Source organism: Pseudophryne corroboree, chromosome 6, assembly GCF_028390025.1.
Source record: "Pseudophryne corroboree isolate aPseCor3 chromosome 6, aPseCor3.hap2, whole genome shotgun sequence".
NCBI lineage: Eukaryota > Metazoa > Chordata > Amphibia > Anura > Myobatrachidae > Pseudophryne > Pseudophryne corroboree.
In genome coordinates this window covers 752,617,400-752,642,158 of record NC_086449.1, presented here as the reverse complement: position 1 = coordinate 752,642,158, position 24,759 = coordinate 752,617,400, and the positions used below count along the sequence as shown (strand labels likewise).

At 44.7% G+C, this 24,759-nt stretch overlaps 1 protein-coding gene across 1 annotated transcript in view; it reads left to right on the top strand.

The window, feature by feature from the left end:
* Positions 1-15,117: 15,117 nt before the first annotated feature.
* The window catches only part of LOC134935661 (transmembrane O-methyltransferase homolog), a 32,093-nt gene continuing 22,451 nt past the window's right edge, over positions 15,118-24,759 (top strand). Inside the window, exons 1-2 of the mRNA XM_063930576.1 lie at positions 15,118-15,320; positions 16,457-16,722. Coding sequence (XP_063786646.1) covers positions 15,211-15,320; positions 16,457-16,722 — 376 coding nt within the window. The 5' untranslated portion in view covers positions 15,118-15,210. The remainder of the gene's footprint in view (positions 15,321-16,456; positions 16,723-24,759) is intronic.

The window sequence follows — 24,759 nt, the reverse complement described above, 5'->3', positions numbered from 1 at the left end:
CAAACAGGTAGTGGACAGGAAGCTGTGGACAGGAAGCTCAGGCCAGCCCCTTTGGATGTCTTCAAGGCTGAACCTGATTAGCATATACAAAGAGACTAGTGACTCATCATGAATGAGTAAGTTCCCTCCCACAGAAACTAGATAATACATTGCTGATCACACAGGAGGTCAGTTCCTGTTCTGTCTCAGACGATGATGGAGTTCCAGCATGATTTTACAGAAAGAGAGAGAGTGATATGGAGAGACTTTTATACGAGAAAGATATGGTGATGTATTTGCTGTAACTGGCCTGTAACTGTATGTATTAACTGCTTACTGTATGAGTTGTAACTATAGGTATACTGTACATTGTAATATATTGAATCCATATCCCTTTTAATAACAAATATATACATCAATGAGCTTTGGAACTCAGATAATGTGTGGGTGTATTGTTTTCTCTTATGGGATGCAGTGTTTTGCGATGTACAGCACACTTTTATCGTATATAGTAATAAGATGCGCCTAGCGTCTGCAATATATATTAGAGCGGGCATTTTAAATATTTGTGAGAAAGTAATTTGGCATTCACAGATGAGGGCTCTTACGGGATAACAGGGTCTTAATGATGCACTGTACATTACAAACGCGGCTGTAATCGACCGGCTCCGATGGACGCATCGCGACGCTGATGAATAACATCCACGTGTATTGTTGTGTTATCAGTAAGCCAATGATATGAAATTTCAAGGGACATTGCGTTTCTCATAATATTTAAGATGCTAAAATGTATTTTTATTGTTGCAAAACAAAGTTCAAATAAGTCATATTGTGTTTGATTCAGATTGGATATATTATCTGTTAAGTAGCTAAAAGTACATTTAAAAGTTGCTGCATAGCCTTGATATAGTTTTTTTTTTTTTTAACTCAGGCCTAAAATAACTTCTGGTGCTTGTATAATGTGTGATTTCTTTGTGACAAAGGAAGCCGCATGGTCTGTCCTCCATTTTGGACTAACCACATGGCCTGTCCACCATTTTGTGTAAACCTCATGGATGTGGTAGGGGGAGGAGCAGTGGCCATTTTAGGAAGGTCATTTTCTAAATAGCTGATTTTCAGTCTGCTCAGAATAATTAGTTTCCTTGGTCACATCAAACACCATTTATGAGTTACCAATGCATTTATTTAACCCATGCCATAGTCAATTACAAATAGTTTCAGTTGGGCCTAGTGAGAGTAAATGGTGAGATAAGTTTTTTTTTTTCCTGTCCTCCTTGTCTTGGGGTAATTACTTTACATCAAGTGAGGAAATTGCACACAGATAGAAAAAGGAAGGAAAGGGTTCAGGGTTTTTTTTTTTTCCTCTCTTTTTCCTTCCAAGACTTGTAGAATCTGCTTACTAGGGAAGATAGCCATTGAAATGCAAATTAACCTGTGTAACTGCTTTTTCTTAGCAGTGGAAAAGCAAATAGCTTTAATATGCAAATAAGAGGTAAGGTGTCTCATAGGAGACCAGTGAATGATACATATATGTAATATTATTGTGGTTATGTGTGTATTTGTATCAGTGTATGTTCTGCAGGATGGATGTCCAGTCTGAATCATATTTAAATTATTGATTATAGATCTGTGTGAAATAGGATACATTTGTTGCTATATAGGTAAATATAGGTAAATTTGAAATAACAGTATTTTAAGGAAGTAAGCGTAAAGACACAAACAAAGGTCTGCATAAAAGTTCATACAGAACAAGTTGTGTCTAGTGGGCAATAGTAATTAGTATTGTTCACATTTATAGAGCTGTGTGATTTGTTTTATTGCGGACGCAGGGTTTTGTACACATGTCTCGGACAGAGTAAAGGACTGCACACGCAGCGTAAGAGACACGCACGGTCGCGTGTTTACGCAAAGTGCGTAAGAGTGCGGGCGCTAAGTACAAATTACACAATAGTGTCATTTAGTTCAAAGGTGGGATAGTAGACCTTTAATACAATAGCACAAAACTACCCGGTTTCCAAAGCAGATTAGTATAAAACTTTTGTTTAAACTGTATTGCCTCTGGGGTAAAGCTGCCTATCTGAATGAATTGAAATTTTCTGTACAGAAAAACCAAAGTGTATTTGAGTGAGCGAACGTAGGAGTGAGTGGATATTGAACCCAGGGGATTCGGGATCCCGTAGTGTGGTACATCAAGTAAGTGGAGGCTTGGTGGCGTGAGGTGGCTGACTCACGTTAGTATAAGGTTTAATACGCAAATCGTGAGTAGATTTGCAGAGGAGCGTAATAGGGAATTGTGCATTGTGTAGTATTAAAGTATAAAGGTTTTTTGTTACGCTTCGAGCTGAGGGTCACAGTTTGTACATTGACCCGTAGTTGTACAGCAGAAAGGTAACAAGTACCTATACGCTGCGCGATTGGACCGCGCATTTGTGGGCGCGATAGATAGCACAACTTGATATCCCTTTTACGAGCTTTTGCGTAAAATCGCGGTATCATTAGCGCTGTATAGAGCATACGCAAGCGTGATTTGTGTATAAAAAGTGTATAGGGAGTTTTCGCTGGTATCTCTCAGGAAAATCACCAGCGGCAGATATTTACTGGAAAAGGTAAGTCACTCCTAACACTTCCAGTAAATAGAAACTAGATAGGGCCTCACTGGGTACGCAGTGTTCACTATTGGAGTGAGTCGTGGTACTCAGTGGAGAAGGAGCGAGTGAAAGCGCTAGGTGTCTTTCACCGTCTATCTGCGGTGTGCATTGGGGATTGTGTTTATTGGCAAAAAGTCCGCCATGGGATCCAATTGCACAAGCAGTGGGCGTTTGGCAGCTAGGGTTCAAGCTGAAGAAGAGTTAGGGCCGAGTGGTCAGACTCGGGACCGAGAAGGTCAGAATTGCGACCGAGAGGGTCAGCAAGGTTTATTATATGTGAAAAGTATGGTTCACACACGGAGGCTTTTTGCAATTAATGGTTAGGTATGACTGACAAAGATAGGGTACCATTCCCTAAGGTGGGAAGCTTTGAACCAGAGGTATTGCATAACTTAAGGATAAGAATATGTCTGATAAAATCCCGAAAACAAAGGGTCAGACATACAAATTGTTTAAACCTGTGGCAGCAAGAGGGGTTGGTGAGTTTGATCCTAAGGTATTGCAGGTGGTATGTCTAACCAAAGTCATATAAGACAAGAATGGAAATATAAGAACTGTTTGAACTTGTAGCAACAATAAACAAGTAGGAAGAAAAAAACAGAATGCAAGTACACCGCCATATGTAGATGTGGAAGCAGTTACAGCCAGCATACAAACTATAGAAAATAAAAAAATATGAAAAATATGACTAACCTATATATGTACTAATGAATGTTGAAGTTTTATTTAGGAGGAGAAGGTGACCTGATCGTTTTCAGCCATTTCTCATGCACCCAGAGGAGTATCCAACCGGTAAAATAAGAGCAGTAGCCTGTGGGGGAAGTGGCTGAGACCAGTGGAACAGGTAAGTATGGTATAATTCGTGTACATATATAGTAAAACCCAAAAATAAAACAAAAAAATCAAGAAAGTAACGTCAGAAATGGAGAAAAACCTGTCCGCACATTAGTATTTGCCAGTAGGAAAGCGGACAGTGACAAGGTAACCCCCGGGTATTTCTTTCAGTTACCATATAAGAAGTATTCATTCCTAGTAATGCCCCTAGTAAAGATGAGCTCGGAAATGTTTGTTGGACCATGTACAGACCCTTAATACGGGATGAGAAGGATTGAATTAATACTTTGCATGACCTAGAAGCTTGTTAAACTTTTTTTGTTGTTGATTTTGTCTCTTGCAGTAATAGAAAACTCTCCATCTGGATAAGATCACTGGTAAACACTAATTCGGCAAATGGGAGGTGGCTGTCTCTGTGCAAATGGACGGGCTCAATAAGGCATTGAGTGTCAGGGTGCAAACTTCTTTGCAAAATTGGAAAGGGGTCACAGTAGCTAATCTTAGATAGTGTGCTATTGAACATCACAAGAATAGTGCTAGAGGAAGAGAACAACAGGTGGAGAGGTTGAGGACGGCAAGTATACTGGCACATACAGGAAAGACCCATCAGTCCAAACCCCAGATCCCAAATGGTCAATTATATGTTACACTTGTAGGAAGGAAGGGCATTTTGCCAGAGATTGTAGGAGTAGTAGGACACATAGTCAATATAGATCCCCTAGACAGAAAACACAAGCCACATTATTAAACACATAGACGGGACCAAGGGACATATAGTAAGGAATCATAAGCCATATAGAAAACACAGATTCGGCTAATGGGAAGAACAAAATAAATGCAACATTACCCTTTGACAAAACTTGCTGGGGTTAAGATGGGGCCTCTAAACTTTTGCTTCTTTTTCCTAGCAGGAATGGCCCCTGATTAACTTAATTTTGTTAGATATGATATACATATACTATGCTACCGCTCAGGAAGTACAAAGTATGTTAGACACCCACGAAGACTAATGTCGCATTCTACTGTTCTAGATGCATGTTCATCACAGGTAGAGGAAATTATCTCACAGATACCGGGTTCCCTATGAACTTAGGATGGACAGGACACTGGATTGATGGCTAGGATAGTCCCAATAGCGATACGACAAACACAGAATTTTTTTGTAAGGGGAGTAGACCAAGTAGAGAATCACTTCCCTGTAGTGCCCAATCCAGTTGTCAAATTTTTATAAAATCTTCACCTCTACAAACTCATCTGTCACCAACCTCTATTCTGTTTCTCTACAGTTTCCTCTTCATCTGTTGCGTTCACACAGGGTGGTACAATACATGGAACCAATTACAGTTCAAACTCCACATGCCTAGGTCCTTCAGAGTTCTGCCCAAACCCAGTATATCTCAACAGCACGATGACACCAGAATTACTGCAGAGTGCCTTGTCATGCACAAAGGGTGGAGAATGGGAATACTGGTGAAGGGAAATTTTGTATAGACACTGATATGCCTGTTGGTGAATGGCAAACCTGACATTTTCTTTTTCATTTTCTTCTTCTTTCTCTCCTCTAGAGATGTTTCAAGGTACTCTACATTGCAAACACACGATAGTAAATTAAAATGAAAAAAATTGTGTTCCCTACAGGAAAAGGCAGTCTGGAGGACAAAGGGGTATCCAGGAGTCCTCAGGACTGTGGACACGGTAAGCCAGTATCCCCCAGAGCATACCTTCCAAGTCTAGCTGAGATGGCACATGGTCTGACTCATCTAGGCAAAGAGGGTAGGTGCAGGCTGATGAGAGCCTACTGGTGTGCGCCAGGATTCTATTCTCATGCAGGTAAGAGAGCAATGACCTGTCTTGCTTGCTTGAGGAAGAATGTTGGTAAAGCAATACCAACAGAGCCATCCCATATCCCTCCTGCAGACGGATCTTTTCAGGAAATACAAATCGACTTCGTACAGTTAACACCCTTTAGGAATTATTGTTATGTATTGGTGTGCACTGATGTTTTCTTAAACTGGGTAGAGGCATTTCCTGCCGCCACGGATGCTGCTGTGTTTACTGCAAAGAAAAATTGCGCAGAAATTTGTGTGTAGATCATGGTATCCCTAGAATTAGGAGCAAAGCTTGAAATTGTACTATTGTGATCATAGATACTGCCACTAGTATTATGTAGCTTCGGAACCACTCCCAAATCTTCACTCAACGAATCACCGTCTTCGAAATTTGTTTTTGTTTTGGTATTTGTGTTTTTTGGGTTGTTTTTGGAAGACAACCTCATGTCATGATTGACCCGCATAATGATCAGAGATGCACCAATGAGGTGACAGTACAGTACCTTATTGAGATGAGCCAGCATTTGAGAACTTGACAAAAGAACTTAAAACTGTAGATTGCTGTTATGCCAAATACTAACTGTCTTGATTGTGAACCAAGAGACTGTGTGATTGTTCTTACGCTCAGGTTGCCTAATAGACAGGTGGGAAGGACCATACCAAGTTTTGTTGACAGCACTATCCCAGTGAAAGTAGCCGAGAGAGAGACTTTGGTCCACGATTCCCATTGCAGGAAAGTCGGTAGTCCGGAAGGAACTCGTAAATGGAGTGAGATCGCAAAAGTATCACCAGAGACTCTGTTCCGTGAAGACTGAGAGGCGGCACTGTTGAACACTACCTGAGCGTACTAAAGGATTGCAGAAAGACCAGTCATTGTAATTGATTTGTTATGAACAAGAGTTGTTTTGTTCTATTTCTCTTTTCTCTCTTTCCCGCTGACAAACATTTTCTTTCAGGATATTCTATTTTTGCAAGGTTTTTTTTTATGAGGAGTCAAGTGTGGGACTGGAACTGGTTCTGGAGGAAGGAGTGATTTCCTTATAGGATACCAGGATTAGCCGATCAGTTTGTTAAAGTCAGAGAAAAATCAAAGGTCTAGTAGTTATGGAGTTCAGAGGTGATTAGGAACAATCAGACAATGGCTATTCACACATTGCAGATAGAGTTCATTAATATATGTGGAAGAAAGGTTTATGAGTGGCTCTCCCCGAACTCCGAAGGTTTATGTTATTTAGGAAGGACACTACTTATAACCCTAGTTCAATGATTAAACAGACCTAGCATACGTTCCAGAAATGGAAACAATGTTCAGAAAATGATAGGAATATGTAGATCATGAAAATTTTATGTCATTATTTGATTGTGTCTTCTTCATCTACCCAGCAGAACCTCAAGCGAACCCAAACATCAGTGTACAAAGACGTAGGTACATGTATGTGTGAAATGTTCGTCGCAAATCAGACATTATAGGCCAAAGCACTGTCCCAGCATACTCTATAGGTTGAATGTTGTCCCACACTCAACCAGTGGTCCCGTGACCGCCGAGTGCATATAGAGGATGTCTCGTCCTCCTCCCTGTCTTCCCCAAATATAGACAAGTGTCTGATTTGCAAAATTAATACATACTTGTGTCTAGGTCACCGATTATTGTATGAAATATTTTTTTTTCTTATGTTAATAATTGATGGCAGTTATTGTTTGCTGCCAAAGGGTGGACTGTCGAAGTCAAAAATATTACATAAAAAGAACATACAAACTACACACATATGAGTCGCTATACTTGTAAATACGCGCAGCGAGCACAGCAATATATGGTAACACACGCATTTACATGGACATGCCACAGAGATGGATTCGACACTTATTTCATACAGTAAGTAACTATAATAATATCAAGCGCCAGACATCATGAGGATTTAAAATTATATCATGAAGTAATGTCATGTATGTGTATTATTTGAACGAAGCAAGATAGACCTGTCATATTTACTATTAAAGCAACCAGATTAATGTGTAGATTCATTTGATACTTGTTATAAAGTTGTAGGACATTGCAACAAATAATTATGATTAAATGTATGTAAGCTAAAATCACTTTTATTAGAACAATAGATATTCCAAACAGGTAGTGGACAGGAAGCTCAGGCCAGCCCCTTTGGATGTCTTCAAGGCTGAACCTGATTAGCATATACAAATAGACTAGTGACTCATCATGAATTAGTAAGTTCCCTCCCCCATAAACTAGATAACACATTGCTGATCACACAGGAGGTCAGTTCCTGTTCTGTCTCAGACGATGATGGAGTTCCAGCATGATTTTACAGAAAGAGAGAGAGTGATATGGAGAGACTTTTATACGACAAAGATATGAAAGACTTTTATACGACAAAGATATGGTGATGTATTTGCTGTAACTGGCCTGTAACTGTATGTAACTGTATGTATTAACTGCTTACTGTATGAGTTGTAACTATAGGTATACTGTACATTGTATTATATTGAATCCATATCCCTTTTAATAACAAATATATACATCAATGAGCTTTGAAACTCAGATAATGTGTGGGTGTATTGTTCTCTCTTATGGGATGCAGTGTTTTGCGATGTACAGCGCACTTTTATCGTATATCGTAATAAGATGCGCCTAGCGTCTGCAATATATATTAGAGCGGGCATTTTAAATATTTGTGAGAAAGCAATTTGGCATTCACAACATCCCGATGTTATTCCCTGTGGAACCCAGTATACCCCGCTGCAGAAAACGAGATTTATGGTAAGATCTTACCGTTGTTAAATCTCTTTCTGCGAGGTACACTGGGTTCCACAGGGCACCCACTCTGATGCACTTAGCTTGTTTGGGTTTGTATGGCATTAGCCGCTGATATACCACATTCTCACGACAGGAGAAGGTATGTGGCTACTAACGGTTGTCGCCTCTTTTACCTGCTACTGCAGGCCTGGCCAACCTGTGGCTCTCCAGCTGTTGTAAAACTACAAGTCCCATCATGCTTTTCCACAGTTTTGCTATTGGGGAATGCTAAAACTGTGTCAGGGCATGCTGGGATGTGTAGTTTCACAACATCTGGAGAGCCACAGGTTGGCCAGGCCTGTGCTACTGCATTGGACTGGTTAACAAAACTGAGCTACTGTGCACGGAGGCGGGGTTATAGAGGAGGCGGCGCTATGTATCCTGGGAACAGTCAAAGCTTTAAGCCTGTTGGTGCCTCGGATCAAGATCCTACTCTACACCCCAATGTTATTCCCTGTGGAACCCAGTGTACCTCGCAGAAAGATTTAACAACGGTAAGTTGTTACCATAGATCTCGTTTTTTTAATATTTGTGAAAATAATCATTTTCCACCCAAACATTGGAACATCGGATCATCACCATCTGGTACATCGCGACATTGATTTTTTCCAGCAGCTGCTCATCTGAGCAGCCCCCAGGTCAGCCTCCAGGTACACAATGGTGGGGGGAGGGTACATTTACACTTCCCAAGCAGCTGCTAATGTCCAACCACCAGTGGGGGGTCCTGCTGTGCTGACCGGTCAGCAATGATCGGCAGATGCTGGGGGAGGGTGCAGGGAAGCAGAGGGACATGAGGGTCCCTCTGAGAGCAGTAGCTGCGGGAATATTCTCTTCCTGCAGCCGCCCACGCTGAGTATATGACTGGTTGTGTCGTGTGCGACCAGATCAGATAATGTAGTGCCTGGGGTGATTGCAAACAATGCGCCTATGCCAGGCAAGTGGTTAAAGAAATTACTGACAGCATTGCTCTAATTACAAATGTATAATAATATGGCATGAGATGAAATTACCATTTACATTGTCCTTTTAGTATAATTACTTGGAAAGGTGATGCGTAAGCTTAATGACAAAATTATTTCTGTTGCTGCATCTCCACATGAATTGCTGTAGTCAGCATATCTGTTGGTACTGTATGCTAATATGAGAGGGGTCTCCACTCCAAGCATGCCAATTAGTGAGATTACATGAACATAATGGGTCTTATTCAGCGTTAGAAGTAAGAGCAGAAGAAGGAGCAATTTGCCTCTGGAATAACGTGTTGCAATTAGAGATGAGCGGGTTTTGGATTTACTCGGTTCTTAACGCCAGAATTATTGCAAGTTCTTTTTTTCTTGATTTTTCTTATTGGCTAACCAAAACATATGACGTCCGTGAGCCAATAAGGAGATTTGGATAAATCCGAGTAAAACTGAACCCGCTCATCTCTAATTGCAATGCAAGTGGTACACATGTATTTCTTTTTTGCATGCAGCCAGCAAGTACTAGGCAGCTTTGTTTTTACACTCAGGGCGCATATACGGCTAAACGACTGGCAATCTTGCCGATGGTCGGGAGGAATTCCCTTTGTACCGCCCAATCCGAGATTGCCGGAGCACACTGTTCAATATAACGAATGACAGAACGATATCTTGTTCCGTCTGTGCACAGCGCCGCATATGGGCCCTCATTCCGAGTTGTTCGCTTGCAAGGCGATTTTAGCAGAGTTACACACGCTAAGCCGCCGCCTACTGGGAGTGAATCTTAGCTTCTTAAAATTGCGAACGATGTATTCGCAATATTGCGATTACAAACTACTTAGCAGTTTCTGAGTAGCTTCAACCTTACTCGGCATCTGCGATCAGTTCAGTGCTTGTCGTTCCTGGTTTGACGTCGCAAACACACCCAGCGTTCGCCCAGACACTCCTCCGTTTCTCCAGCCACTCCCGCGTTTTTTCCGGAAACGGTAGCGTTTTTATCCACACGCCCATAAAACGCCGTGTTTCCACCCAGTAACACCCATTTCCTGTCAATCACACTAGGATCGCCGGAGCGAAGAAAAAGCCGTGAGTAAAAATACTATCTTCATAGCAAAATTACTTGGCGCAGTCGCAGTGCGAACATTGCGCATGCGTACTAAGCAGAAAAACGCTGCGATGCGAAGAAAAATACAGAGCGAACGACTCGGAATGAGGGCCATGATATCTATTGATTGACTGTGCAGCACTGTCAACCATCTCATATGTGACACACACTAAACGATACACATTTAGGGGGGTTCCCAGCCTTAGAATTATGCTAGAATACGCCGCTCTCACTATAAATACATTTCTCTGCACATTCTAAATCTACCCTCCTGCAGTGCAACATGGTTTTACCAAGGTGCAAATTGCTCCTTTTTTTTGTTTTCTGGGGTTTTTTGCTCTTACTCCTAACTCTGAATAAGGTCCTAAGAGCCTGAGTCAGAGTTGTATACAAACAAGATGTTTTTGCAGTTGAGCGATTATCAGCTGATTAAGTCGCACTGCGAATGTACCGCGATGGTCTTATTTATTCTATAAGCGAGTGACAGTTGGGAGCTGTTTGGGGGAGGTTACAGGGAGTGGCAGCAAAAATACATATGGGTCGTGAAAGTGTTTGGGCCTGCGACTGCAATCCCATACGTAGCTATGGTTCCGGCGCTTCACTTCCTGAGGTCACACTGTGCAACCATAATCTACTGTTCTGCAGCCGATGATGTGTCTGTGTATGCAACCGCTGGGATTCCATACCCTCCAACTGTACCTGTTTGGCCAGTACAGTACTGATGTTTTATGGTCTGTACCGGCCAAAAGGGGCCTTGTACCGATTTCCAGCATCTCCCTGTCCTATACATTCCTATGTCAGCGTTGTGTGGCCACGCCCCCTTTACCCATGGCCACACCCCTTTCCGGGCTTGAACCAATTTCTGGTATAAGGATGTTGGAGGGCGGGAGATTCTCAAACCGCTGATGGGAATCGCAAAACAAGTCCTTGCGGCTGTGCCATTAACATTTTCACAGTCTCAGATATGCTGGCAGTTGTGGCGGCTTTCATGCCCATCACTGAATCAGGCCCTAAACATGGCTGAGCAATTTTCATCTATCACCTTTTTTTTTTATCTCAAGGTAAATTTGCAGCCAGTGATAGCGGCACCACCTGTAGAGGCATCACAGACATCTATGGAATGACCGCAGTGGTGTATCTATAATGGGTGCAGTGCACACGGGCCCCTGGGTCCAGAGGGGGCCCACACCGAACACACTGCACCCATTTCTTCTATACTCACCTTTCCCGCGTCCATCGGTGACCATTTGTGTGCCCCTTCCTAGTCCGTAGCCAGCACCGCCACTGCTGGCGCACTGAGCACTAGAGACACGCGTGGTGGCCATTTTTTTGGAGTCCTGCACATGCGCTGTAGACTCTGGCACTGTGCCAGAGTCTCAGTGCTCAGAGCGGTAACAGCAGCACTGCCGGCTGCGAGAGAGGAGGGGGCCCATACATGGAGACAGCACATGGGTCCCCTCCTCTATAGATACGCCTCTGAATGACCGGCACTTATATCTATTACGCGTTTTGTTCAGTTTAGCGGAAAGAGCACCTCTGAAATAAAGGTGCCATATATCCAAATAATAATATTTTAATAAGGAGATTGTATATGCAGGGCCGAAACTAGGATTTTCGGCACCCGGGGCAAGGCAGTCATTTAGCGCCCCCACCTTCCCACCCCCCAAAAAAAAACAAAAAAAAAAAAAACAAAACAAAGAGAAACATTACATTAAAAATTAAGAAATGAAATGAGAGACAATCCAACCTACGGCGCACAGTATTGCATCATTATTCACATTAGATAGTAGTACCCCTCATTAACATTATACAGTATATATATATATATATATATATATATATAGGGGATGCAGTTATGTGACTGGCAGTCGGGAGGCCACCAGTCACTATACCAACGCCGGGACCCCAAACAGTGAACAGCCCGCCCCTCGGCATGCCAACCAACAGGCACTATTCCACAAAACCCATAGAGTGGGAATAGTATCCGGCAAGGAGCTTTTTGTGCTCGCGCTCCGCCAGCCATCTAATAACCGGGTTCTCGGCGTCTGTATGGTGACCGGCGGTCTTCCAACCACCGGTCACATGAACCCAACCCATACAATATATTTCAGCAAACGAGATACGGCACTCACGGGTCCTAATGTAAGCCGTGCGCAGCAGGTTTTCCTGGCTTGTCAACGTTTCATTAATTCAAATAAACAAAATTTATATGAATAAATGAAACATTGACAAGCCAGGAAAACCTGCTGCGCACAGCTAACATTAGAACCCGTGAGTGCCGCATTTCGTTTGCTGGACATTTTACTTGATTGCACCCGGGCACACTTCCACACTTGTGCCGGCTCTCCATGTACAGATATTATATATATATATATATATATATATATATATATATATATATATACAGGTTGAGTATCCCTTATCCAAAATGCTTGGGACCAGAGGTATTTTGGATAACGGATTTTTCCGTATTTTGGAATAATTAGATACCATAATGAGATATCATGGTGATGGGACCTAAATCTAAGCACAGAATGCATTTATGTTTCATATACACCTTATACACACAGCCTGAAGGTAATTTTTGCCAATATTTTTTATAACTTTGTGCATTAAACAAAGTGTGTGTACATACACACAATTCATTTATGTTTCATATACACCTTGTATACACAGCCTGAAGGTCATTTAATACAATATTATTAATAACTTTGTGTATTAAACAAAGTTTGTGTAAACTGAGCCATCAAAAAACAAAGATTTCACTATCTCACTCAAAAAAGTCCGTATTTCGGAATATTCCGTATTTCGGAATATATGGATATGGGATACTCAACCTGTATATATATATAGAATTCCTTAAAGAACGGCACTGGAGACTTTCAGCAAATGACGAAATTTGTATTAAAGGTAGACGTTTCAGAGCTTACACTGCGTCCTCAGTACCAAACACAGCCCGTTCTTTAAGGAATTTTATGTTTGATTATACTCTGGCACGGAGAGGCGCTGCGCTATTTGTAGAGGAGTGCCGGCTGCCATGGACTGTAATATATATATATATAATCTTACACACAGTATAAACTCACAGTATGTATACACATATATATGCACATTATACATAAACACAGTATAATAGTATATATATATATATATATATATATATATATAGAATGGCTGGTGTTTGGCACTCCTAGTTCAAACGTTAAGCTGCAGCCGGTGCCTTCATAAATGGATAAATACACAGGACAAGGATGCGGCACTCTAGGCTTAATGAATCCACAGCAAGATTTGTAGTTTGCAACGTTTCAGTAGACCAACCTACTGTCGTCATTAAAGCCTGACGACAGTAGGTTGGTCTACTGAAACGTTGCAAACTACAAATCTTGCTGTGGATTCATTAAGCCTAGAGTGCCGCATCCTTGTCCTGTATATATATATATATATATATATAAAAACACATATGCTGCATTTACTTAAAATGCTGCTTCTCCTGCCTGTTCTCCCCCTCACATTGCCCACTTGCCTGAAGAATTGCCTGAAGAAGAAGGCGACAAGCCTGCTGTCTTCAAAACCTCCGGATGCCCGCCTTCTGTATGGGAGGCTCTGGCATCCGGGGCTGTTTGTAGGAGGCGCGTATAGGCGGTTGGGCAGAGGGGCGCGCGGACGGTCGGAGCCTTGCAGCAGCAGCGGGAGTCCCGCCGGGACCCTAACATAACACGGCGGCTAAGGTGGGAGGAGATTGCGGCAGCAGGAGATCGCGGCGGGGGGCCAGAGAGTAGTTAGCCGAGGGGATCGCGGCGGGGGGGCGGGAGAGTAGCTAGCCAAGGGAGCCGTCCGGCGTCAGCGTTGTCAGCGCCCTATGAAATCCGGCGCAAGGGGCACGTGACCCCTTAGCCCCCCCTAGTTACGGCCGTGGTATATGTACATTTCATGCAAGACAGATCAGTAAAACATCTACATTTCCATCAGATCTAGTATTCACCTATCAAAGACATCTGACTGACTAATTCAGACCTGATCGCAGCAGCAAATTGTTTTTCTAATGGGCAAAGCCATGTGCACTGCAGGGGGGGCAGGTATAACATGTGCAGAGAGAGTTAGATTTGGGTGTGGTGTGTTCAAGCTGAAATCTAAATTGCACTGTAAAAATAAAGCAGTCAGTATTTACCCTGCACAGAAACAAAATAACCCACCCAAATCTAACTCTCTCTGCAAATGTTATATCTGCCACACCTGCAGTCACATGGGGGGTCATTCCGAGTTGTTCGCTCGGTAAATTTTTTCGCATCGCAGCGATTTTCCGCTTAATGCGCATGCGCAATGTCCGCACTGCGACTGCGCCAAGTAAATTTGCTATGCAGTTAGGTATTTTACTCACGGCATTACGAGGTATTTTCTTCGTTCTGGTGATCGTAATGTGATTGACAGGAAGTGGGTGTTTCAGGGAGGAAACTGGCCGTTTTATGGGTGTGTGCGAAAAAACGCTACCGTTTCTGGGAAAAACGCGGGAGTGGCTGGAGAAACGGAGGAGTGTCTGGGCGAACGCTGGGTGTGTTTGTGACGTCAAACCAGGAACGACAAGCACTGAACTGATCGCAGATGCCGAGTAAGTCTGGAGCTACTCAGAAACTGCTAAGAGGTGTGTAATCGCAATTTTGAGAATCTTTCGTTCGCAATTTTGATAAGCTAAGATTCACTCCCAGTAGGCGGTGGCTTAGCGTGTGCAAAGCTGCTAAAAGCAGCTTGCGAGCGAACAACTCGGAATGAGGGCCATGGTTTTGCCCATTAGAGAACAATTTTGCTGCTGCGATCAGGTCTGAATTAGGTACTTAGTTACACAGGTAAGGAAATATGAGCACAGGTATTTATTTAGCAGTCCTCCCTCACTGTCTCTGTGATACAGAACTTGTGCACCTACACCATATAGAGGGTAATCCTTATCTCCCGGAATGTCCTCTGTAGGCTGCACTCTGTAAATAATAAACAGCAGCTCTCGGATACTTGCTGGGCGTGTGTGACAGTACTGCTGTATATATCACAGGCATGATCTATGTACACTTCCTGGTTATGGGATACTGAGGTTACAGGGAGCATTCTCTGCATGGGAAGGCGGCAGGACAATTACTTTACACTATTGAACAGCTCAGGATTTGAGCAGAGGTTTGTTACCTACAGAATGATCAAGCTTAAACGTTGTATTTGTTTAGTCCTTTTTAAAAGATGAATAGTCTTCATCAGGCTGCAAATCAGACACTGCATCAATCCCACGCCTGTTTTCCCCTAGTAGAGGTGTATTTGTATAGTATATGTGAATATGGGCTTAATTCGGACCTAATCACTGCTGTGTTTTTGCACAGCGGGAGATCGGGTCTGAACTGCGCATGCGTATGCACCGTAATATGAAGGCGCGTTGGTCCGCAGCGACGGGGAGCCCCGGACAGCGAGGGGATGGTGCGAACAAAGTGATCGCATGGGCGATCGAAAGGTGACTGACAGGAAGAGGCCGTTTGTGGGTGGCAACTGACTGTTTTAGAGGAGTGTCCAGAAAACACAGGAGGATCCAGGTGTTTGGAAGGAAGGTTTCTGACGTCAACTCTGGCCCCAATCATCGCAGCGGCTGAGTAAGTCCTGGGCTGTGCAGAGACTGCACTAACTTTTGTTTGTGCAGCTCTCCTGCACATGTGATTGCACACACCCCATACCCTCCCCCTGTAGGCGGCGACTACCTGATCGCAGGGATGCAAAAAACGCACCCTAGCGATCAGGTCTGAATTACCCCCTATGTCACTGCGCTGTCCTGGCCAGGCAGTAGCATTCTTACCTTCACTGAAATGAACACAAATTTGAAATGTATTTATTTTTTATATTTTCTGAGTAGATAAATCAGTTTACTAACTGTACTCTTTCTCTGGGGCAGATGTACTAAGCCTTGGTATGTGATAAAGTGGAGAGAGATAAAGTACCAACCAATCAGCTCCTGTCGTTTTTCAAACTTAGGAGGAGGTGTACTAAGCAGTGAAAAGAGTGCAGGGAGCTAGTGGAGAAGTTGCCTATGGCAACCAATCAGCTGCTCTGTATAATTTTATAATATACAAATTATAAATGTTACTTCAATACTGATTGGTTGCCAATGGGCAGGTTGGCACAGATGTAACTTCTGTCAGTATGTAATATATCTGTCATGTTATATCATGTTATTTTGGGTCATTTTTGTTGTACTATAATTCCTTGTGCTATATATATAATGCTTGGTGCTTTATAAATAAGGGATAATAATGATCTGCAATCAATTCCAGCTCCCTACCGCACATGGCATCAAGTTACTCCGTCCTCGTTACTGGCGCATTGGCTCCGCTGTGTGTGGCAGTGGCATGGGCACTGTACAGATACCGCTCTCAGCCAGAGCTCATATGGAGCGTGGATGTGAAGACCCAGATGGCCCTCCGTCGATATGTTTTATTTGAATCTACCCATGGAAAACCAGACAGCGTTCTGCAGACATTTAAGGAATACGCCAGACGGGACATCTTGGTGAAAGAGTTGCTGTTTACTCTAGAACAGGGTATGTATGGAGCACTCTATCACAGAGGTGCCAGGATACCTACAATCCACAAAAAAAGTGCTGTCACCCATAGCAACAAATCAGATATTTGCTTTCGTTTTATGTACTGCATTTGATAAATGACAAGTAATATGATTGGCTGATAGGACATCAGCATTTTATCATGGTAATGACATTTACTAGTCCACCTTAAACTTATAGCCCTTTTCCACTAGCTTTTAAAACACGGCTAAATGTGCGGGGGCGCGCATTTACCCGTGTTTTTTCCTAGTGGATAAGAGTCCCCCTGCAAATTCCTGGATCAAGTGATCTGGGAATCCTACCCGGGTAGCTTGCCGGGTTGAACACATGTTCAACCCAGTAAGCTGTGTAGTGTGAACGGGAGGCGTGTCGAAGCGATACGGCTCTCGTTCACAGTGTATGAGAGGGCGGCGCTGGGAGATCATGTGTTCTCCCAGCGCCGCCCCTGCAGCGTCACCAACCCGGCAATATGCCGGGTTGGGGAGCGCTGTGTGAAAGGGGGCTGTCGCACGGTTCGCAGCCAAGTCAGGTGACACAGCTGCGACCCATGCTACAGTGGAAAAGGGGTATAACAGAGCTGATGCATAGTAATAGTTACTGAATGTGCCTCATGCCTCGGTGAGGTCAATCCCTTTGTGACTAGTTATTTTATAAATCTAAAATGATTGAGTCTACAAAATGGCTGTCTCCATGGTCAGCAGGTATCTGGTTCACTTCAACTGCTAATTAGTGGTAATTGGTGTTTATTAACTTCTGGATAGATTAAAAGGACACTAAACTATAACACAAGTTTCTATATAAAGGGGGGTACACTCGGAGAGATGTATGCTTAATTTCAAAGCAACCTGACTAAGGGCCTAATTCAGAGTTGACCGCAGCAGCAAATTTGTTAGCAGTTGGGCAAAACCATGTGCACTGCAGGGGGGACAGATATAACATGTGCAGAGAGAGTTAAATTTAGGTGGGGCGTGTTTAAACTAAAATCTAAATTACAGTGTAAAAATAAAGCAGCCAGTATTTACCCTGCACAGAAAAAAATAACCCACCCAAATCTAACTCTCTCTGCACCTGTTATATCTGCCCCACCTGCAGTGCACATGGTTTTGCCCAACTGCTAACAAATATGCTGCTGCGATCAACTCTGAATTACCCCCTAGATTCCTTAGAAATTAAGCACGGATCTCTCCGTGTGTATGCCCCATAGCAATAGCGATGTGCGGCCGCACGCGTCCCTATCGTCGGGACAAGATTGGCCTGTACATCGCTCATTTCAACACTGTGTGAAGTGAGCGTGTGTCCCTCCCCCCGTCCCCTTCCTTCCCGCTCAGCCCACATCGCGCTGTGTGTACCCCCTTAAGGCCTACTTGGAGCTGGAGTCTTCACAAATACATGTAATTGTTATAATAAGTTCTTGCTGCTGACTATTGTTCTCTCTGGGATGCATACATCCAGGATATGGACACTCAGACTGAAGTCATTTTTGTGTCGACATTCTAAATGTTGACTTATACTACACCCCACCAGTAGCGGTACTGGGGTTGGTGACACCAGGTGTCCATAAATAAGAATTTACTTACCGATAATTCTATTTCTCGTAGTCCGTAGTGGATGCTGGGAACTCCGTAAGGACCATGGGGATAAGCGGCTCCGCAGGAGACTGGGCACATCTAAAGAAAGCTTTAGGACTATCTGGTGTGCACTGGCTCCTCCCCCCATGACCCTCCTCCAAGCCTCAGTTAGGATACTGTGCCCGGACGAGCGTACACAATAAGGAAGGATTTTGAATCCCGGGTAAGACTCATACCAGCCACACCAATCACACCGTATAACTTGTGATCTGAACCCAGTTAACAGCATGATAACAGAGGAGCCTCTGAAAAGATGGCTCACAACAACAATAACCCGATTTTTGTAACAATAACTATGTACAAGTATTGCAGACAATCCGCACTTGGGATGGGCGCCCAGCATCCACTACGGACTACGAGAAATAGAATTATCGGTAAGTAAATTCTTATTTTCTCTGACGTCCTAGTGGATGCTGGGAACTCCGTAAGGACCATGGGGATTATACCAAAGCTCCCAAAACGGGCGGGAGAGTGCGGATGACTCTGCACCACCGAATGAGAGAACTCCAGGTCCTCCTCAGCCAGGGTATTAAATTTGTAGAAATTAGCAAACGTGTTTGCCCCTGACCAAGTAGCTGCTCGGCAAAGTTGTAAAGCCGAGACCCCTCGGGCAGCCGCCCAAGATGAGCCCACCTTCCTTGTGGAATGGGCTTTTACAGATTTTGGTTGTGGCAGGCCTGCCACAGAATGTGCAAGCTGAATTGTATTACAAATCCAACGAGCAATAGTCTGCTTAAAAGCAGGAGCACCCAGCTTGTTTGGTGCATACATGATAAACAGCGAGTCAGATTTTCTGACTCCAGCCGTCCTGGAACATATATTTTCAGGGCCCTGACTACGTCCAGCAACTTGGAGTGCTCCAAGTCCCTAGCAGCCGCAGGTACCACAATAGGGTGGTTCACATGAAAACTGCTACCACCTTAGGAAGGAATTGGGAACGAGTCCTCAATTCCGCCTATCCATATAAAATACAGATAAGAGCTTTTGACAAAGCCGCCAATTCTGATACACGCCTGGCCGACGCCCATGCTCACAGCATGAACACTTTCCACGTGAGGTATTATAGCTCCACGGATTTAAGTGGCTCAACTCAATGCGACTTCAGGAAATCCAACACTACGTTGAGATCCCACGGTGCCACTGGAGGCACACACGGGGGCTGACTATGCAGCACTCCCTTAACAAAAATCTGAACTTCAGGCAGTGAAGCCAGTTCTATTTTGGAAGAAAATTGATAGAGCCGAAATCAGGACCTTAATGGAACCCAATTTTAGGCCCATAGTCACCTCTGACTTGTAGGAAGTGCAGAAATTGACCTAGCTGAAATTCCTCCTTTTGGGGCCGTACTGGCCTCACAGCACGCAACATATTTTCGCCATATGCGGTGATAATGGTTTGCGTTCACTTCTGTCCCAGCTTTAAATAGCGTAGGGATAACTTCCTCCGGAATGCCTTTTCCTTCAGGATCCGGCGTTCAACCGCCATGCCGTCAAATGCAGCCTGCGGTAAGTCTTGGAACAGACAGGACCCCTGCTTCAGCAGGTCCTGTCTGAGCTGCAGAGGCCATGGGTCCTCTGAGATCATTTCTTGGAGTTCTGGGTACCAAGCTCTTCTTGGCCCCCCGGAACAATGAGTATAATTCTTGTTCCTCTCCTTCTTATTATTCTCATTACCCTGGGTATGAGAGGCAGAGAAGGGAACACATACACCGACTGGTACACCCACGGTGTTACCAGAGCGTCCACAGCTATCGCCTGAGGGTCCCTTGACCTGGCGCAATATCTTTGTAGCTTTTTGTTGAGGCGGGACGCCCTCCTGTCCACCTGTGGCCTTTCCCCACGGTGTACAATCATTTGGAAAACTTCTGGATGAAGTCCCCACTCTCCCGGGTGGAGGTTATATATGCTGAGAAAGTCTGCTTCTCAGTTGCCCACTCCAGGAATGAACACTGCTGACAGTGCTAACACATGATTTTCCGCCCATCGGCGAATCCTTGTGGCTTCTGTCATCGCCATCCTGCTTCTTGTGCCGCCCTGTCGGTTTACATGAGCGACCGCCGTGATGTTGTCTGACTGGATCAGCACCGGCCGGTGTTGAAGCAGGGGTCTAGCCTGACTTAGGGCATTGTAAATGGCCCATAGTTTCAGAACATTTATGTGTAGGGAAGTCTCCTGACTTTTCCATAGGCCTTGGAAGTTTCTTCCCTGTGTGACTGCCCCTGAGCACTCTGTAGTCACCACCACAGCGACACCCTGGTCCTTGGAGACAGGGTTATCCGCCGATGCATCTGAGGATGCGACCCGGACTACTTGTCCAACAGATCCCTTGCATGGGAATTGACGAATGGAAATTCTTCGTAAGAAGCTACCATCTTTTCCAAGGGTCGCGTGCATTGATGCACCGATACCTGTATTTGTATTAGGAGGTCTCCGTCTAGAGACGCCAACTTCTTGGACTTCTCCTCCAGGAGAAACCCATTTTAATCTGTTCTGTGTCCAGAACCATATCCAGGAACAGTAGACGCGTCGCAGGAACCAGCTGCGACTTTGGAATATTCAGAATCCAGCCGTGCTGTTGTAGCACTTCCCGAGATAGTGCTACTCCGACGAACAACTGCTCCCTGGACCTCGCCTTTATAAGGAGATCGTCCAAGTACTGAATAAGTACTTCGGCCATTACCTTGGTAAATACCCTCAGTGCCGGGGACAGACCAACGGCAACGTCTGGAATTGGTAATGACAATCCTGTACCACAATTTTGAGGTACACCTGGTGAAGAGGGTAAATAGGGACATGCAGGTAAGTATCCTTGATGTCCAGTGATACCCTGAAATTTTCCAGGCTTGCAATAATCGCCCTAAGCGATTCCATTTTGAACTTGAACCTTCGTATATAAGTGTTCAAAGATTTCAATTTTAGAATGGGTCTCACCGAACCGTCTGGTTTCGGTACCACAACATTTTGGAATAGTAACCCCGGCCTTGTTTAAGGAGGGGTACCTTGATTTCACCTGCTGGAAGTACAGCTTGTGAATTCCCGCCAGTACTACCTTTCCGAGGGCAGCAGGCAAGGCTGATGTGAAGGCAACGGCGAGGGGGAGTCGTCTCGAACTCCAGCCTGTATCCCTGTGATACTACTTGCAGAACCTAGGGATCCACCTGTGGGCAAGCCCACTGGTCCCTGCAGTTCCCGAGACGCGCCCCCACCGCACCTGTCTCCACCTGTGGAGCCCCAGCGTCATGCGGTGGACTCAGAGGAAGCGAGGGAAGAGATTTGATCCTGGGAACTGGCTGACTGGTGCAGCTTTTTCCTTCTTCCCTTGTCTCTGTGTCGAAAGGAAGCGCCTTTGACCCGCTTGCTTTTCTGAAGCCGAAAGGACTGTACCTGAAAATACCGTGCTTTCTAAGGCTTTTGTGAGGAAACTTGAGGTAAAAAAATGTTTTTATTCCCAGCTGTTCCTGTGGATACGAGGTCCCAGAGACCATCCCCAAACAATTCCTCACCCTTATAAAGCAGAATCTCATGTGCCTTTTAAATGCAGCATCCCCTGTCCACTGCCAGGTTTCTAATACCTTCCTGGCAGAATGGACATTGCATTAATTCTGGATGCCAGCCGGCAAATATCCCTCTGTGCATCCTTTATATATATGACAACTTCTTAAATATGCTCAATGTTAACAAACATTATCCCTGTCTTAGCTATTATCTGACAGGGTATCAGACCACGCTGCAGCAGCACTATTTATGCTGAGGTAATAGCAGGCTTCAGTGTATAACCTGAGTGTGTAATTACAGACTTCAGGATCGCCTCCTGCTTTTTATCAGCAGGTTCCTTCAAGGTGACCGTATCCTAAGACGGTAGTGTCACCTTTTGACAAACGTGTGAGCGCCTCATCCACCCCAAGGGATATCTCCCCACGTGACCTATCCTCTGGCGGGAAAGGATATAATGCCAATAACATTTTAGCAATTATCAGTTGTTATCGGGGGAAAACCACGCATCATCACACACCTCATTTAATTTCTCAGATTCAGGAAAACTACAGGTAGTTTTTCCTCACCGAACATAATACCCCTTTTTGGTGGTACTCGTATTATCAGAAATGTGTAAAACATTTTTCATTGCCTCAATCATGTAACGTGTGGCCCTACTGGAAGTCACATTTGTCTCTTCACCGTCGACACTGGAGTCAGTATCCGTGTCGGCGTCTATATCTGCCATCTGAGGTAACGGGCGCTTTAGAGCCCCTGACAGCCTATGAGACGTCTGAACAGGCACAAGCTGAGTAGCCGGCTGTCTCATGTCAACCACTGTCTTTTATACAGAGCTGACACTGTCACGTAATTCCTTCCAACAGTTCATCCACTCAGGTGTCGACCCCCTAGGGGGTGACATCACTATTACAGGCAATCTGCTCCGTCTCCACATCATTTTTCTCCTCATACATGTCGACACAAACGTACCGACACACAGCACACACACAGGGAATGCTCTGATAGAGGACAGGACCCCACTAGCCCTTTGGGGAGACAGAGGGAGAGTTTGCCAGCACACACCAGAGCGCTATATATATATACAGGGATAACCTTATATAAGTGTTTTTCCCCTTATAGCTACTGTTTTATTAATACTGCGCCTAATTAGTGCCCCCCTCTCTTTTTTCAACCCTTTCTGTAGTGTAGTGACTGCAGGGGAGAGCCAGGGAGCTTCCCTCCAACGGAGCTGTGAGGGAAAATGGCGCCAGTGTGCTGAGGAGATAGGCTCCGCCCCCTTCTCGGCGGCCTTATCTCCCGTTTTTCTGTGTATTCTGGCAGGGGTTAAATGCATCCATATAGCCCAGGAGCTATATGTGATGCATTTTTTGCCATCCAAGGTGTTTTTATTGCGTCTCAGGGCGCCCCCCCCCAGCGCCCTGCACCCTCAGTGACCGGAGTGTGAAGTGTGCTGAGAGCAATGGCGCACAGCTGCAGTGCTGTGCGCTACCTTGTTGAAGACAGGACGTCTTCTGCCGCCGATTTTCCGGACCTCTTCAGTCTTCTGGCTCTGTAAGGGGGCCGGCGGCGCGGCTCTGGGACCCATCCATGGCTGGGCCTGTGATCGTCCCTCTGGAGCTAATGTCCAGTAGCCTAAGAAGCCCAATCCACTCTGCACGCAGGTGAGTTCGCTTCTTCTCCCCTTAGTCCCTCGATGCAGTGAGCCTGTTGCCAGCAGGTCTCACTGAAAATAAAAAACCTAAAACTAAACTTTTCACTAAGAAGCTCAGGAGAGCCCCTAGTGTGCACCCTTCTCGTTCGGGCACAAAAATCTAACTGAGGCTTGGAGGAGGGTCATGGGGGGAGGAGCCAGTGCACACTAGAGATGAGCGCCGGAAATTTTTCGGGTTTTGGTTTTGGGTTCGGTTCCGCGGCCGTGTTTTGGGTTCGACCGCGTTTTGGCAAAACCTCACCGAATTTTTTTTGTCGGATTCGGGTGTGTTTTGGATTCGGGTGTTTTTTTCAAAAAACCCTAAAAAACAGCTTAAATCATAGAATTTGGGGGTCATTTTGATCCCACAGTATTATTAACCTCAAAAACCATAATTTCCACTCATTTTCAGTCTATTCTGAATACCTCACACCTCACAATATTATTTTTAGTCCTAAAATTTGCACCGAGGTAGCTGTGTGAGTAAGATAAGCGACCCTAGTGGCCGACACAAACACCGGGCCCATCTAGGAGTGGCACTGCAGTGTCACGCAGGATGTCCCTTCCAAAAAACCCTCCCCAAACAGCACATGACGCAAAGAAAAAAAGAGGCGCAATGAGGTAGCTGACTGTGTGAGTAAGATAAGCGACCCTAGTGGCCGACACAAACACCGGGCCCATCTAGGAGTGGCACTGCAGTGTCACGCAGGATGTCCCTTCCAAAAAACCCTCCCCAAACAGCACATGACGCAAAGAAAAAAAGAGGCGCAATGAGGTAGCTGTGTGAGTAAGATAAGCGACCCTAGTGGCCGACACAAACACCGGGCCCATCTAGGAGTGGCACTGCAGTGTCACGCAGGATGGCCCTTCCAAAAAACCCTCCCCAAACAGCACATGACGCAAAGAAAAATAAAAGAAAAAAGAGGTGCAAGATGGAATTGTCCTTGGGCCCTCCCACCCAACCTTATGTTGTATAAACAAAACAGGACATGCACACTTTAACCAACCCATCATTTCAGTGACAGGGTCTGCCACACGACTGTGACTGATATGACGGGTTGGTTTGGACCCCCCCCAAAAAAGAAGCAATTAATCTCTCCTTGCACAAACTGGCTCTACAGAGGCAAGATGTCCACCTCATCATCATCCTCCGATATATCACCGTGTACATCCCCCTCCTCACAGATTATCAATTCGTCCCCAC